Genomic DNA, 16,655 nt, shown 5'->3' on the forward strand with positions numbered 1-16,655 from the left:
CAGTATAGTTCGCTCTAGAATTAGACCTTCCAAAATGCATTACCTCACATTTGCCTGGATTAAACTCCATCTGCCACTTCTCTGCTCAACTCTCCAGCCTATCTATATTCTCCTGTATTCTTCGACAGTTCCCTATGCTTTCTGCTACTCTACCATTGACCATGGAACTTAAAGGTGGTGGGGTTCCTATGTATACGCTGCCCTTGTTCTTCTAGATTGAAGTGGCACTGAGTTTGAAAGGTGCTGTCTGAGGATCTTTGGTGAATTTCTGCTTTGCTTCTTATTGGTAGTACACATTGTTGCTACTGAGCATTGATGGTGGAGAGAGTGGATGCTTGTGGATATAGTGCCATTCCAAGGGGCTACTTTGTCCTGGATAGTGTCAAGCTTCTTGAGTATTGTTGGAGCTGCACTCATTCAGACGAATGTAGAATTTTCCATCACACTTCTGATTTGTGCCTTGTAGATGGTGGACAGCCTTTGGGGTGTCAGGAGGTGAGTTGCTCTCAGCCTTAAATATACGCAAGGGCTATGACCCACAGCTCTCTGTGGCACAGAATTCCAAAGACACTCAACCCTCTTAGAGAAGAAATTCCTCCTCATCTCAGTCTTAAATTGGCACCCCTTTATTCAGAGACTATCCTTGGGAACTCAGTCAGTCGTGGAGCTACCAAACCACTCTTAGTAATGGACATTGAATTTCCTTATAGCAAGTCTCAGTGATTTTCCCTACACTGCAGTAATCTCCAAAATGAGATCTTGCAAATATCTTCAGTTCCAGCCTGGAGGTAACAAAATGAGTAAAAATAGATTACCGTGGTCAGCTTCACAGCCACATGCTCTAGATTCTTAGTTGTGATTGTACAAATGGAAAACTTTCAGTGAGGGCATTCTTAATGAAGCAGCAGGCACCTCTCATCCTGTTGGTTGTTAAGATCTAGACAGCAGATTTGCTGTCTGAGGACTCTATGCAAGTTTGGCCTCTTGCTGAGATCCAATCCTCTGCACTGGTTTTCCGAATAGTGTTGTGGAAATTTTTAAATCCACTTGAGGGAACAGAGAAAAGCCGTGGTTTATTCAGAACTGAATTCAACCAAGGAATTATGATGGCTTCATGTAGGGAATGGATGAGGGGACAAAATGCCTAAGTAGGTGGCAATTACCAAGCAATGGAAAGATGAAAGACATGCCCAACAAGTGTTAACATAATCCATCAACCAATCTGGTGGACCAACAGGCAAGCAATAAGGAGTGGAATTTAAATCCAAAGGTAGAGTGAGCAACTCAGACCAGGACTGAAATGGTGGGGTGCAGGTCGACGTAGGGTGTGTCCATGGGATCAATGTAATGAGGTAACTAAGCCAAAGGATTGATATACAGTAGATTCTTGGGCAACATCAAAGGATAGAGCAGTTAAATCAGAATAAAGCAAAAAGTCCCAGAAAGGGACTCATGGAAAGGCTCAAAGAAGAAAGCTTGGACAAGAGGTATTCGAGCAGAAAATGCACGCTTGGTAAAAAACAAAAGTGGAGGTCATAGTAAGGTCTGAATTTAACAGAGCAATGACATTTGGCCCAGGAGGATGTAGGTTTTAGCCCAGGTCCTAGAAGTGCATCATAGAAAAGATTGGAAATCTAATGGAGAACAGCAGGAGGCCGAGGAGCCATATTTCAAGCTGAAGAGGCAACTCTAAACTAAAACTCTGATTCAGTGCAGAACCATTGCAGCTAAAGCATACAGCATTGAATTGAGGACACTTGTGGTTTGGTGGTAGTGCCTTTACGTCTGGGCTAAATGGTCCAGATTCAAGTCCCTCCTGCTCCAGATGTGAGTTGTAACATGTCTGGATAGGCTGGTTAGAAAATATCTCGAAGTGCAATGGTGAAAAGTACAAAAAAGTACAAAAAAGCTAATGTGAGCAGAGTCCCCGCATTCACAGATGAGCATGGTGTAAATAATTCAGGAAAATTTGGCAAAAGCTTACCAGCTATAAGAATTGGGAATCTTTAACAATGGATAAGAAGAGATGACAGTGGGCGGGCCAAAATGGCACTGAATGATCATGGATCAAATTATAAACAATAAGTAGAATGTCATAATCTGCCAGTTTTGAAGCCACTAAAATAGTCCTTCTTGAGGAGGTGGACAAGATGGCTTATAACACTGAGATCATTCTTACTGGTACAGCTGTAGTATGTTGAACTCAATTGATATTAATTGACAGTATAACAACTTTGCAATGAATTCTATAGGTTCCAGGTCAGGATTTAACCATCAAGGATTTAACCATAATTAACCATCTCACAAAGTCAGTCAGATATATCTCATTAGGTCATATAATCTATTCTAATGCTTCCTAGGTGGCATGAATTGCAAGAAGATAAAATAATGATTGATTTTCTTTAAAAATGTTTCAGTATAGCTATAAGCATGTATTAATGGGATTAATATATATGGAAATTAAAATCTTTTGGATAAGTAAATTATGTATAGTATTGGAATTTCAATAGTTTGATGAAATATAATTAAAATAACTTTATCAATATGCAGCTTGTTTTTAAATATTCTACTAAGTTTTTTCTCATAATGGATCTATGTGAGTTGTGTCTATAAGTTTATTAAGGATAATTCAAAGGATGATTTGAATGAAAACAGAGTAGTGCCCAGAGGCAATGAATGTAAATTGTAAAAAGACTAATAGTAGGAGACTGTGCTCTGCTAACAGGTAAAGAATGACAGAAAATTTGACTTGCAAATTTATGCAAATCAGTATCTGGTCTTGAAGGTCAAAGGTTTGGAGTTGATCTGATGAGCCACAGGCATCATCTTTTTTAAAAAGGTAGTAATCTTATTTTTTTGTGCCAAACTTCAACCTTAATTGTTCCAGTATGGAAATTTCACATTTCTAGAAATCCATGTCATTTACATCATTTGCATTATATAAATAAGAAATGCAAAGTGTTCTGTGGAGAAGCTGGCATCTGTTCTTTTTGAACGTTTGTTCCTTTTGCCTAATACAGGCAATTTACATCTATCACATTACACAAACCAGGACCTGTATTGAAAGTAGTTTTGTAAAATTGTGGCTTATTTTATGACAGTGATATGAACAAGCTTTAAAAATGTCTACATACTAGGTACCTTTACTAAACAGCCACAGAATTATCTACAAGATCAGTTATGCAATTTTTTTTCTCTTGATATATTATGAAAACCATGATTGCTTCATTTTCTTTAATCTGTGCCAAGAAAAACTTACATAACATAAACCTGCATGTTTAGTAGAGGATATTTAATTTATCACCAATTGTAAAATGAAGTGAAGCGTCATTCTGTTTGATTCTTTATATATTTGTTTTTTCAAAATTTGAAATATTATTACAAGAAACAAAATTAAAATTGTCAAGTGCCTCCTTCTCATTTTTGTATGATAGAACTATTTTTAACGCAATTGTGATGTTGCAATATTATATTACACCATCTGGAGTGACACAAATCCATAAAATGCACAATATATGAACTAATAGCTCATGCTTCATTATTTTTATAGTTACATCTATCTAATAATTGCTTCTATCTTCTAATCATGAAATGATCAACAACCTAATAGAAAAAATTATAAAATCTCACTTGCGTCTTCTGACTTCACACATACATTGCCACTTTGGAACATAATGGGCTCCACACTTCTCTGGTTATCCTCTTTCTAGTGATACAAAATGTTCTAGGACTTTTCTTTATTTTCTCATGACATCTTTATGCTCTCCTAATTTCTTTAAATAGCCCTTTGCACTTTTAGTAGTCCTCTGGGGTTTTTACTCTTTTCAAACCATCAATAAGCTTCCCTTTTATATTTTTTTCCAATCCTGTACATTCTTTGACATCCAGATATTACATAAATATATCTATCTCTTATTTTAAATACTTTTGATTGATCTAACCTCCATAGCTCTCTGCAGTAGAGAATTCCAGATATTTATACTTTCTAGGTGAAGAAATTTCCTTGTATCTCAGCTTTAAATTAGTATTCCTTTGTTCTGTAAATATGTCCTGTAGTTTCAGATTGCCCCTTTAGTGAACTCATCATCTCAACCTGTCAAGTCTCCTCAGAATCTTGTATGTATCAATAAGATCATCTCTCATTCTTCTCAATTCCAAAGAATAAAGGCCTAACCTGTTTATCTGTTCTTCATAAGTTAACCCCCTCATCACAGGAATCAGCATAACATCTCTTTTGAACTAACTCAAATGCCAACATATCCTTCTGTATAATATCAAAAGAGCCCTAAGTGCAGCCTCATATGTACCCTGTAAAAGCATCCCTATTTTTAAACTTGAACCTGCCAGCAATGAAAGCCAAAATTGCATTTACCTTCTTAATTACATGCTGCACTTTAGATTAGATTAGATTAGATTATTTACAGTGTGGAAACAGGCCCTTCGGCCCAACAAGTCCACACCGACCCGCCGAAGCGCAACCCACCCATACCCCTACATTTACCCCTTTAACCTAACACTACGGGTAATTTAGCATGGCCAATTCACCTGACCCGCACATCTTTGTGACTGTGGGAGGAAACCGGAGTACCCGGAGGAAACCCACGCAGACACGGGGAGAATGTGCAAACTCCACACAGTCAGTCGCCTGAGTCGGGAATTGAACCCGGGTCTCTGGCGCTGTGAGGCAGCAGTGCTAACCACTGTGCCACCGTGCCGCCCACTTGTGTGGTAATATTTTATGTTTCAGGTAGAAGAACACATTGAGTATTTTTACTCATTTATTTCCCGCCCTATATGCTGTTGACGTGGTGGTGGTGGTGAGCTACAGCCTTCAACTGGTGGTATCTATTTGGTGTAGGTAGATTCCGAGTGCCGTTCAGAAGAGAGTTACATGAATTAGACACAGCGATGCTGAAGGAATGTATTTCAAATATATTTCAAAGTCAAAATGGTGAGTGATTTGGAGGGGAACTTGCATGTGGTGGTGTACCCATATATCTGCTGCACTAACTTTCTAGATGGCAGCGATCTTGAGGTTGGAAGGGAATGTCGAAGGAGGCATGGTGACTTTCTGCAGTGCATCTTGTGGATGGTATATATTGCTGATACTGCGTATTGGTGGTAAAGGGAATAAATATGGATGTGAAGCCAGTTAACTGGACTGCTTTGCCCTGTATGGTATCAAGCTTCCTGCATGTTCTTGGAGCTGCACTTATCGAGACTTTTGTGGAAAATTCCATCACACATGACTTGTGCCTTGTAGATGGTGATCATGCCTTGGAGAGTCAACTGGTGACTTACTCACTGCAGGATTCCTAGCCTCTGACCTGCCCTTGCAGTCACACAGTAGTTATTTATGTGGCTGGTCCCGTTCAGTTTCTGGTCAGTGGTAACCCCGGAATGTTGATGATGGGGGAATTCAGCAATGTTAATGTCATTCATTATCAGGTGGAAATGGTTGGATTCTCCCATACTAGAAATGCTCAATGCTTGCCAATTGTGTGGTGCCAGCGTAATTTGGGAATTATTATCCCAACCCTGGATATTGTCCATGTCTTGCTGCATTTGGACATGCACAGCTTTAGTACCTTAAAAGTAGCCCATGATGCCATGCATTGTGCAACATTAAAACACATCAATCAAGTTTTTGGCCCGTCTCAATTTTTTTTAAATCCTGCAGATCCCTTATTTCCTCATCACAACATGACCCCCAATATATTCCTCCTGTATTCTATCTATGACCTACATCATGTGCTTATTTGGATATATTGCATACATGCTCCTCCTCTAAGCCATTTTAATAGATTGCAAATAATTGAGGCCTGAGTATTGATCATTGTGGCACTTCACTAGTTACTTTCAAGCACTCTTTCCAGGCCTCTCTCTCTCTCTCTCTCTCTCTCTGCTGTATGTCAGCCATTCTTCAGACCATGCTAAGGCATTAACTCCAATATCTTGAGCTGCTATCTTATGCAATAGCTTTTTAAGTGACATCTTGTTGAATGCCTTCTGGAAATCCAAATACACTACAAATACTAATGCCCATTTATCAACTCTGTTATATTCTCAATGAAAAATAGCAAATTTATCAAATATGATTTCTCTTTCACAAAACCATCTTGATTCAGATTGATTGTATTAAGCTTTTGTAAATGTCATGCTATTTCTTCCTTAATAATGGACTGTTGGCTTTGCCTTCTTGAACAGTGGCTTCACATTAGTGATTTTCAAATCAGCTGGAACCCGATCAGAATCTAGTGAAATTTGGAAGATTTCACTCAATACCCTCACTGGCTCTGCAGCCACTTCCTTCAAACACTGGGATGCAGGCCAACAGGCCCTGGCGATTTGTCTCCCTTTAGTCCAATTAGTTTGTCAAATACTTTGTACTTTGTGATGGAGACTGCTACAAAGTCTTCCTCCCATTAACACCTTGATCGTTTGATATCTTTAGGATATTTAGTGTCCTCCACCATGAAGTCTGATACAAAGTATTGGTTTTAATTATCTGCAATTTCTATGTTCCCTGTTATTAATTCCCCAGTTGTATTGTCCAAGAGTCCCACACTTACATTAGTTATTCTCTTTCTTTTTATATACCCAAAGAAACATTTCTTGCCAATTTGCTTTCATAATCAATTTTCTCCCTTCTAATTAATGTTTTAATCATTTGGCTCCTGGCTCCTTAAAAACAAATTTTCCAATCCTCCGGCCTTCTCGTAGTTTTCACCACTTTGTATGTCATTTACTTAGACACTCTCCAGGATTGTCTTTGTTCATCCTTTTCGACTAGAATAATTTTTTACTGAGCATTATGAAATATTTGCTTCAATGTCTACTACTGCTCATCCACAGATTTTCTCATAATCTATTTTCCCAACCTGATTTAGACAATTCTTTCTTCATACCGGTATTTAATTTGACACGAGTCTGAGACCTAGGTTGTTTTCTCCCAAACTGAACTTGAAATTCTACCATGTTGTGATCGCTACCTCCAAGAGGGTCCTTAGCTATGAGATATCTTATTAATTCCATCTCATTAAATATTGCTAGCTCTAAAGTAACCTGTTTTCAGATAAATTCTGCAACATACTGATCTAAGAAACAATCCCTGTTGCACTTTACAATTTTTTTCCAATATTGCCCATGCCCATTTGATTTGTCCAGTCAATATTCAAATCACCTGTTCTGAAGAAGGTCACTGGACCTGAAACATTAACTCTTTTGTTTCTGATTTCCAGTATCCGTAGTTCTTTGTTTTTTTTTCAAATCACATGTGGCAATTGTAGCTTCCATCTTACACATGTCCATTATTTCCTGATTTATATCTTTCTTAAAGTGAGGTAACTTTTCAGGAGTTTATAGAAAACTCCTACCCGTGATTTCTTTCTCTTGCTATTTCTTATTTCCACGCACACTGATTCCACATCATGATTTACTGCATCTGTATCACTACTCACACTGCACTGATATCTCCAATTGTTAATGAAGCTCCTCAACCGCCTTTTTCTTATTTTTCTGGATTCTTGAATATTAAGTTCCCAGCCTTGGTCACCCCACAATCTTGTTTCTATAATATCTGTCAAATCATTTTTGTTTGTTTCGTGCCAACAATTCATCTAATTGCAAATGTTGCATGCATTCAAATAAAACATCTTAAGTTTTGACATTATTAACCATTACTATTTACTTTGGTGTTAATTTCTGCTGTCCTCTTCTGTATATATTTTCTACCCCTTCCTGTCATACTTTGATTATTGTTTGCCTCTTAGCTACCCTGCATCTGTAATCTCTTGTTTCATTTTGATTTTTTTAAAACTTTCCTTCAATTGAACCCACCCTCATTAATTATCTTAAAGCCTTAGTTATTTAATTTGTTAGGGCACTGTTCCCAGCAATGATTCAAGTGAAACCTTTTCAAACAGAACTGCACTCTCTTTGCACAGTACTGGTTCCAATGCCACATGGATCAGAACCTTCTCCAATTATTGAGCAATGCATTTACCTCTTTAATCTTATTTACCCTAAAACAGACTAAATAGAATGCTTTTTGAATTAATATAAATCAATTTGTCATTTTTTAGAAACAGCAGGCAGAAAATGAGACATTGTCTTTTGGTTTAATGTTTTTTTTTGCTGATGGTATTTTTCCTCTCATACAAATTGATCCATAACAGCTCGGAAGAGGGAACTGTTTGTTGTCCCAGTGCCAGGCTCTGTGGTCACAGTGATAATATGTTGTTAAGCCTATAAATTTTTACCATCAACTAAGAACTAGGAAGTAGCATGCAATCTTGAATGTTGCAAGAGGTCCAAATAATGAAAAATACCCGATCTGGACTGTGAATGAAGGAACAGAAAGTGCTCATCTGGTGTGATAAAAATGATCTTTGATATTGACTTTTCACCAATTGGGTAGTTTTTGTAAATCCATTGAAAGTATGATATTGTTCAACAAGAACTCTAAAAAGATCATATCAGAGGTAAATCTAATAATCCAGTAACTGAGTGTCAACAAGTGATGGTACTGGTAAATATGATTTTGTTTTGTTTTCTTACCTTTTGCCATATGAGCAAAATTCAAGACTGTATCTCATTTAGTCGAGTTTCAAATCCAAAAATAGTTTTCTTCATTGGTTGAAAGTTGATGATTTGCGTTGAAACACCTAGAAAAAGTATTATTCATAATGATGTATGATGATCCTCACAGTTTCTGATTGTGATTTTTTTTGTCGCCAATGCAGTGAAGAAACTTCTGGCTACAATTTTGAATGTAGGCTAGTTTCCAATGATCCAAAATATATTTATGCACAATCGTAGCACAGACTAAAATATCATGCTGTACAATTTGATGTTTATTCACTTGTGAAAACCATGGTGTTCCAATACTTAGTTAATAGACTAAGGTATCATGCCAGGTATTTCATAGAAACAGCACTTGCACATATTGTGTCTATACCAACTTGTGTACAATTGTAAAAATTCCAAATTAACAATATGGCTACCACCAAAGTAAGACGGGAATGATTGTTTTGACACAATTTGAGTGAATTTACAAAATTATAGTTTTTCATTTACTGTAAGGCTTTTTTGCGAAGGAATCTGCATTGTCACATTTAATTTTCAACTGAAAAGACAGGAACAAAACAGAAAAATTCTATATAATCCCTAACTGTTCTGACATATCTTTTATCCACTGGAGTTAAATGATTTTAGAACAGAAGAAGCAACTATAGTATCCTTTATTATTTTAGCATATGCAAAAATTCTCCATGGATACTGTAACTCTACAGACTGAATCTGCGCTAATATGCAAATAAGTATATATTTAGTAGATTGTCTTTAGGCATTATTATTTTAGGAAAGTTTTTTTTCTAATTATGTCTAGGAGTTTAACCTTTTAGATTTTTACTAGTAAGAAGATGTTTCAGTGTATAGTCACACTTAAGCTATATAAGAATATGATTTTCTTTTTGTATGGTTGTATGCAATTTTTGTTTCAAAACTACCTTTCCTTTATCCAGAATAATTATCCATTAATAGGACATATTAAAAGTTTTTTTTGGTGAATCAAGTCATTATTTGTTCTGCATCCATAAGGTTGTTGATTTCAAAATAATTCCCAGTACATATAACACCTTAAAAAGCAGAAATAAATCTATGGTCAAACTCTGAACTGTTGGGATGTTATTTACTGATTGGCAGCATGTGCACCAAGACTTACGTCAGTGAATAACCCAGGAAATTGTGCTTTGGTTTCTGATTTGCCTTTCCTATTACAGACCCGGTCAAATCTCCTTCTTCCTGCACCATCACTGTTGTCACCACACTCTAAGCTAAGGCTTCCAACTACAGTGGGTGCTCAGCTGTTATCGCAGCAGTCACTGACTTCACAGGCTGGTGAGTATTGTTTCTAATTTGGTTATGGTTTCAGTTTTTCTACCCGATTTTCTCCGAGGTTGATCATATAATGTCTATTATATATTTTATCATGAATCGTTTATTTGTCTCATTTGGGATAGAAAAAATGCACAACATTCTTTTACAAATAGGGTTACTTTTAAAGATGGCAGTACTAGAAAAACACAAAAGTGGTAGCTGATGTGAATTTCAATCATGTTTTCTACTGCTTAAAATTTAGATGCCAAGAAAATATGCCTATAGGTGTTTGTGTAATGAAGACAATGTTTTAAAGAGAAATTAGAATGCTGTACACTGAGTGAGCAAAGAACTGTTTAATTTCAAAGCAATCTTTTTGTTGCCTTAAACTTGATAACTGTCTGATAACTATAATAGATCTTTATCAAGTAATTTAATTCCATTTTATGTAAAGAATTACAAACTAAATAATGAGTGCAGAGTTAGCCCATTGAAAGAGCGAGCCAGTCACTTCCCACCTTTGGACGTCCTCGTTGTTTAGTAGATTTAGGATCAATTATGAACGATTGTAACACCTGACTTTGAAGTAATAGCATTCAATGTGGTACACTTACGGTGTAACATCTGGTTTCAAACAAATCAGTGCACATAATGAAATTACATATTTTTGGTTAATTTGCAAATGGCTGGTATGAGTAGAATATCTGAATCACTGCTAAAAACTATGTATGAAGTAAGAAACTAGGCATCATAGTGTCACCATTTCTGTGAAACTGTTGGGAATGAGAAAACAAATTGTTTGACTTAAAGTGGTAGCCTTATTCTCTCAAATAGAAAACAGAAAATTGTGAAGAAACTCAGCAGATCTGGAAGCATCTGTGGAGAGATAAACAGAGTTAATGTTTCAAGTCCAATATGACTCTTCTTGCTTTTATTGGAGCTATTTATTAATGCCTGAAAGGAAGAGAGAAAGCCCTTATAAAAATGTCAAATGAGATGATGAATGAAATGGGCCTGGGCACCAGGAATGCTTTGCGATAGTATGAGATGGTTCTGATGGAGAGAGAGGTCGAGGATATACACAGTAGTAAGTGTGGATCTCAGGACATGTCAGGGACAGCTGTTTGTCTTGGGGATGCCTGTAGATTCGAAACATGAAGGATGAAACTTCGATTGGAATCCATGAGGGGAAAAGCAGAGCCAGAGACAGTCAAGTAAGGCAGGGGATATGGCTGGAAAAGCAAGGTTGGGCAAATACTTTATCAAACAGTAGGAGGGAAATAGAAAGCAGTGAATGTGAACAACCTGAAAGATAAAAATAGAAATCTCATTAGAGAGAAGAGAGAGTCTTTCACTGAAATATAAGCACCCAAAACTGCAGCTTTGATTTTAACAGTACAATAAATTGCAACAAAATAAGAAGATAAAAGAGAAACCAAATTATTTACACATAATGTGAATTTGATGATTTTGAAACACATGTAAATTCAATCAATTAATTTCAACAGCAGTCTTTTATCTTACATTGGAGAGAATTCCCATCTCTATCATATCAGCAAGTTTAATTTCTGGTCTGACGAATCTGATAGCTTCTTCAATGAGTCTTCATACAACTGAGTTTAGACTTTAGCTTCGAATAATTTCTTCAGGGTTTTAACCAAAGACTTCTGGTCTGGAATTTTCAAATTGAACTCCTTACACTGAGGTAATCTATTTTGTAACTGGTCTAAAGAATATTTCTTCTTGAAGAGAAATTGCTTTACATATCCAGCTTCAGCAAGACTTCTGCAAGACTAAAAACCAAAAACACTTTCCACGCTATGTGTTTCTCCTAAACCAAAAATAAAATTTCCTGATCCTACTAACAGAACCCAAACTGGATGTCACTGAGCAAGTTAATGCAGAGCAGGTGCTGCTTGATTGCACTATTGATGACACTTTCCATTACTTTACTAATGATTGAGAGTAGACTGATCGAGTAGTGACTAACTGGGTTAGATTTGTCCTGTTTTTTATGTACACGACATACCTGAGCAATTTTCCATACTGTCAAGTAGATGTCAGTGTTGTAACTGAACTGGAACAGCTTGGCTAGGGAGTGGCAGGGATGAACCTCCTCCTTTAATTTGATTGTGTACCATCATTCACAATGGGGTATGGCAGGACTACAGAGCGTAGATCGAATTTATTGTTTGTGGAATCACTTAGCTCTGTCTATCACTTGTTGCTTCTGCTATTTAACACACGAGTAACTTCACCAGGTTGACACCTCATGCCTGGTGCTGCTTCTGGCATGTCCTCCTGCACATTTCATTGAACCAGCATTGATCCTCTTGCTAGATGATGGTGGGGAGAATGAGGAATATGCTAGGCAATGATGTTGCTGATTGAATTGGAGTATATTTGTGCTGTTGCTGATGGACCACACCTTGTCTGCCATTCTTATCTGGTCTGAACTTCAGGTCATTAAGGATCCACAACAAGATGATTGACTCTCAACTGCCCTCTGAAATTGCCTACTAGTAAGCCACTCAATTGAAAGGGCAATTTGGTATGGGTGACAAAATGGCTAGCCATGCTAGTAAAGCTCACATACTTTGAAAAAATAACCATCTATCCAGTGTTTTCTCTTCTGTTACCTACCCAATGCTAAGATAATTTCTGACAATCACTCGATGATCTTTCTTTATAAAATTTGGTTTACTGATTATATCACTTGCTTTTACATAACATAATTCTTTAACTGCAGGTTTAGCATGAACTGCCAAACACAGTTAACAAAAGCCTGATATGTTTACAGACACAATGAGCTGAATTTCTCCATTTTTTGGCTCTATTATTTTCGCAGAGTTTCATAGTGTATTTGCCCCAAAGCCTATGTGCCTTTATTCAAGCATTCTTCTGCTGCTCACCTCATTAACTATGCATCTGGGCTCCACTGAGCCCTTATTGTTCCATCATGCGGGAGAACAGCAGAAGTACCCATTTCTGTCAGAGCATCCTGCCGTTTATGGCACTTGAGACACATTTAAACCCCAGTTCAACAGCACTTCAGGCACTTTACTGACCCTCACACTTGGCTGTTCTACCATTGTTACCAAGAGAATGGCCCAGCAAGGGAAGCTGGTACCCGCTTTGCTGACATATGACCTGGACTTCAACAGATATGACCAGGCTGCACGGAGATGGCCACCAAGGTCAATGCTGGTTTCCAGGTGCAAAGAAAGTCCAGCAATATCAAAAGAAGGTCAGTGAACCTTTGTTCTCCACAATCTTCTCTCTGCTACCTTATACTACTCTAATTCTGACACTGCCTTCACATCCCACCAAGGCTAATGGTCTACCACTCTCACTATTGCATACAATATCTCAGCCACTTCATTCTCCCAGAATGTTAACACTTCCTGTCTTCTGTGATTCCTACTGACTTACTGGGTACGCCTCACCATCTTTTCCCCCAACTGCACCGATACTGATTACCCTTCCAAACACTTTCGTCTCAATCAGTCCTTCCTTTTGTCGCAGTGCAGTGGAAAATGTGTACATTAAGGTAGAGAGAGTGGCCAACGTTTGTGTGTGCACCCTCTACGAAGAGAAGATCTTTGAAATAGAAGGAGAAGACCATGACCACTCATGGAGAGCTGTGATCTCCATGTTGATGTATTAAAGTAAGCTTTGTTGTGCTTTTCTGTACGGGGCTTCCTTTGTCCCGACTGTGAGCATATCCATAGGTGGCCTGTACTCTCTTGTGCAGATATTGGCACAGTGTCCACACAAGCCCCACCCAAAAGAGGGCAAGCCATGAACAACTCCTCCACTTCTGAGGAAGAAGCCACATCCCTCAGCAAGGCTGCCTCCTGAACCTTCTACCAGCTCAGCTACTTGCAATTCAGTATGTTCTCTCTCCAGAATACAATCAAGAGCATATGCTAGTAAGCTCATCACTGGCATGTCTCAGCAGCTGGTTCAGGGAGAAATGTCCCAGGTCACTGGAACGTTGTTACTGGGCTATCAGAGGCCAGGCTACCACTCAGGCTCAGGCATAAGACAACTCGATGGTATCTGCAGATTCATAGACATTTGCAGCATGGAAGGGAGATCATTTGGTCTGTCATGTCAGGGTCGGTCAACAAAGATCTGACGGCACTAATCCCATTTTACAATTTATGGCCCATAGGGCCAGGGCTATGGCAACACCAGCACATATCTAAATACTGCTTAAATGTTACATTAGCATCTGATACAACTGCCCTTTTGGGAAGTGAGTTCCAAATTCCAAACCACCTTCTGAATGAAAAGAATTCTCCTCAACTCTCCTCTTAGTTTTCTAATGTGTAATCTGATTATTGATGTCTCTACTTACGGAATAAATGCTTTCCTATCTACTGTATGTATGCCTCTCATAATCTTGTACTCTTCTAGCAGGTCCCCATTCAACCTTTGTTGCTCCAAATAACCCTGGCCAATCTTCACTCATGTTTCAGAGCCTTCTGCCCAGTCAACCTCCTGGTAAATCTCTTCTGCATTGTGTCTCATGCAATCACAGCCTTCCCCTATTATAATGACAAAAACTGAAAGCATATTCTATTTATGGCCGAACCAGCAGTTCGTACAGTTCTGTCATAATCCCCTTGCTCATGTATGCCTTGGCTAAAAAGGTAAGTGTCCCATATTCCTTCTTAAGCATGTTAGCTTAAAAAAAGTCTTGCTAAAGTCAATTTAGACCGCATCAAATCCATTACCATTATCGACATTCCAGCTTCTCCCCCACCTTAAATATTCAATCAAATTTATAAAATTAGACCTTCCCTTAACAAATCCATGCTGACTATTTCTAATTAATCTGAGTCTGTTCAAATGCAGATATATTCTGTCCCTCAGAATCCTTTCTACTAACTTCCCCACAACTGAGGTTAGACCGACTGCCCTGTGATTTCCTGGTTTTTCCCTTCTTCACTTTTTTAACAATGTGACATGAATCTAATTGAGTTACGATCACTCTCTCCAAAATGCTCATCCAATGATTAACCTTCCATCTGCTCTGCTCAGTTCTGAATATAGAGATCCAAAGGATAGACAAATGCATAGCCATGAGATCAACACTTCTAGTAATTGAAATGGAGGACAGAAGTCCTGTTTGAAGTTGTTGAACTCAGTGTTCAGTCCTGAAGGCTGTAAAGTGCCTACGTAGATGCTATTCATCCAGTTTACATTGAGCTTTGTTGGAACACTGTACCAAGCCCAGGGCAGAAATGTTAGTATTGAAGCAAGATGGTTTCCCTGGATCCTCACTTACCCCTGTTATAAGCCTTTTTTTAAGGGCTGCCCATCTACATTGTATCAATCAATTGTCTAAACCCTCTTGTTCAATGAGTCATGAAGTCAGGGTGACTATTGTCCCTTTGCCCACCTCCATTTCAAAGTTAGCTTCATTCCTTCTAAGAAGAAAAACCTTTTCATTTTCAAAACACTGCATTTAAAACAGGGTAGTGTAGCAACTGCTAAATTTTTTGTTTATGCTTATCAAAGGCTATTTATTATTGCACCGCTGTTAACTGAAGTCTTGTGCTACACAGGCAATTCTAATTATGGAATACTAAGAGAACACAGTTTTAAATGGGACCCCAATTTCCAAAACTGCAAACAGAAATAAGGCTTTTTCATAGGCCACAATGCACAATTGAATGGAGGCTTCACAGAAGGAAGGCCATGTGATGCCTTCATGTGAGCCTCTGACTTATTAAGCAGATTTATGAGAAAACAGTGAAAACTTCTTCTGCCTATTGTGTTCTGGCAACCTTTTTTTTATCCATAGTGCACAGTTGAAATTTGGTGGAAGAAAATACACTTCAAGGTAACGGTCCTGAAAGTGAAATCCAGGTTTCCCTACTTCATATATCCTTATAAATAGCTGACCCTGTCAACCCCATGAGCTTTGAGGCTTTACATAGAACATAGAAGAATACAGCGCAGTACAGGCCCTTTGGCCCTCGATGTTGCGCCGATCCAAGCCCACCTAACCTATACTAACCCACTATCCTCCATATACCTATCCAATGCCCGCTTAAATGCCCATAAAGAGGGAGAGTCCACCACTGCTACTGGCAAGGCATTCCATGAACTGACGACTCGCTGAGTGAAGAACCTACCCCAACTTCAGTCCTATATCTACCCCCCCCACCTTAATTTATAGCTATGCCCTCTTGTAATACCCGACTCCATACGCGGAAAAAGGTTCACACTGTCAACCCTATCTAACCCCCTAATCATCTTGTACACCTCAATCAAGTCACCCCTAAACCTTCCTTTCTCTAATGAAAACAGCCCCAAGTGTCTCAGTCTTTCCTCATACGATCTTCCTTCCATACCAGGCAACATCCTGGTAAACCTCCTCTGCACCCGTTCCAGTGCCTCCACATCCTTCCTATAATATGGCGACCAAAACTGCACACAATATTCCAGATGCGGCCGCACCAGAGTCTTATACAACTGCATCATGACCTCAGGACTCCGGAACCCAATTCCTCTACCAATAAAAGCCAGTACGCCATATGCCTTCCTCACCGCACTATTTACCTGGGTGGCAACTTTCAGAGATCTGTGTACATGGACACCAAGATCCCTCTGATCATCCACACTACCAAGTATCCGACCATTAGCCCAGTACCCCATCTTTTTGTTACTCATACCAAAGTGAATCACCTCACACTTACCTACATTGAACTCCATTTGCCACCTTTCTGCCCAGCTCTGCAGCCTCTCTATATCCTGCTGTA

At 38.5% G+C, this 16,655-nt stretch overlaps 1 protein-coding gene across 7 annotated transcripts in view; it reads left to right on the top strand.

Annotated features, from left to right (window-relative positions):
• Positions 1 to 16,655, top strand: part of ahi1 (Abelson helper integration site 1) — a 279,823-nt gene that overhangs the window by 161,828 nt on the left and 101,340 nt on the right. For all 7 annotated transcript variants that reach the window (XR_006311028.1, XM_043686158.1, XM_043686143.1 and 4 more), the window contains one exon: positions 9,783 to 9,900. Coding sequence is in view for 6 of the 7 variants with exons in the window: in XM_043686158.1 (XP_043542093.1) it covers positions 9,783 to 9,900 (118 nt within the window). In the remaining variant the exon portion in view is untranslated. The remainder of the gene's footprint in view (positions 1 to 9,782; positions 9,901 to 16,655) is intronic.

The sequence above is a fragment of the Chiloscyllium plagiosum genome, chromosome 3 (assembly GCF_004010195.1).
Source record: "Chiloscyllium plagiosum isolate BGI_BamShark_2017 chromosome 3, ASM401019v2, whole genome shotgun sequence".
Classification (NCBI taxonomy): domain Eukaryota; kingdom Metazoa; phylum Chordata; class Chondrichthyes; order Orectolobiformes; family Hemiscylliidae; genus Chiloscyllium; species Chiloscyllium plagiosum.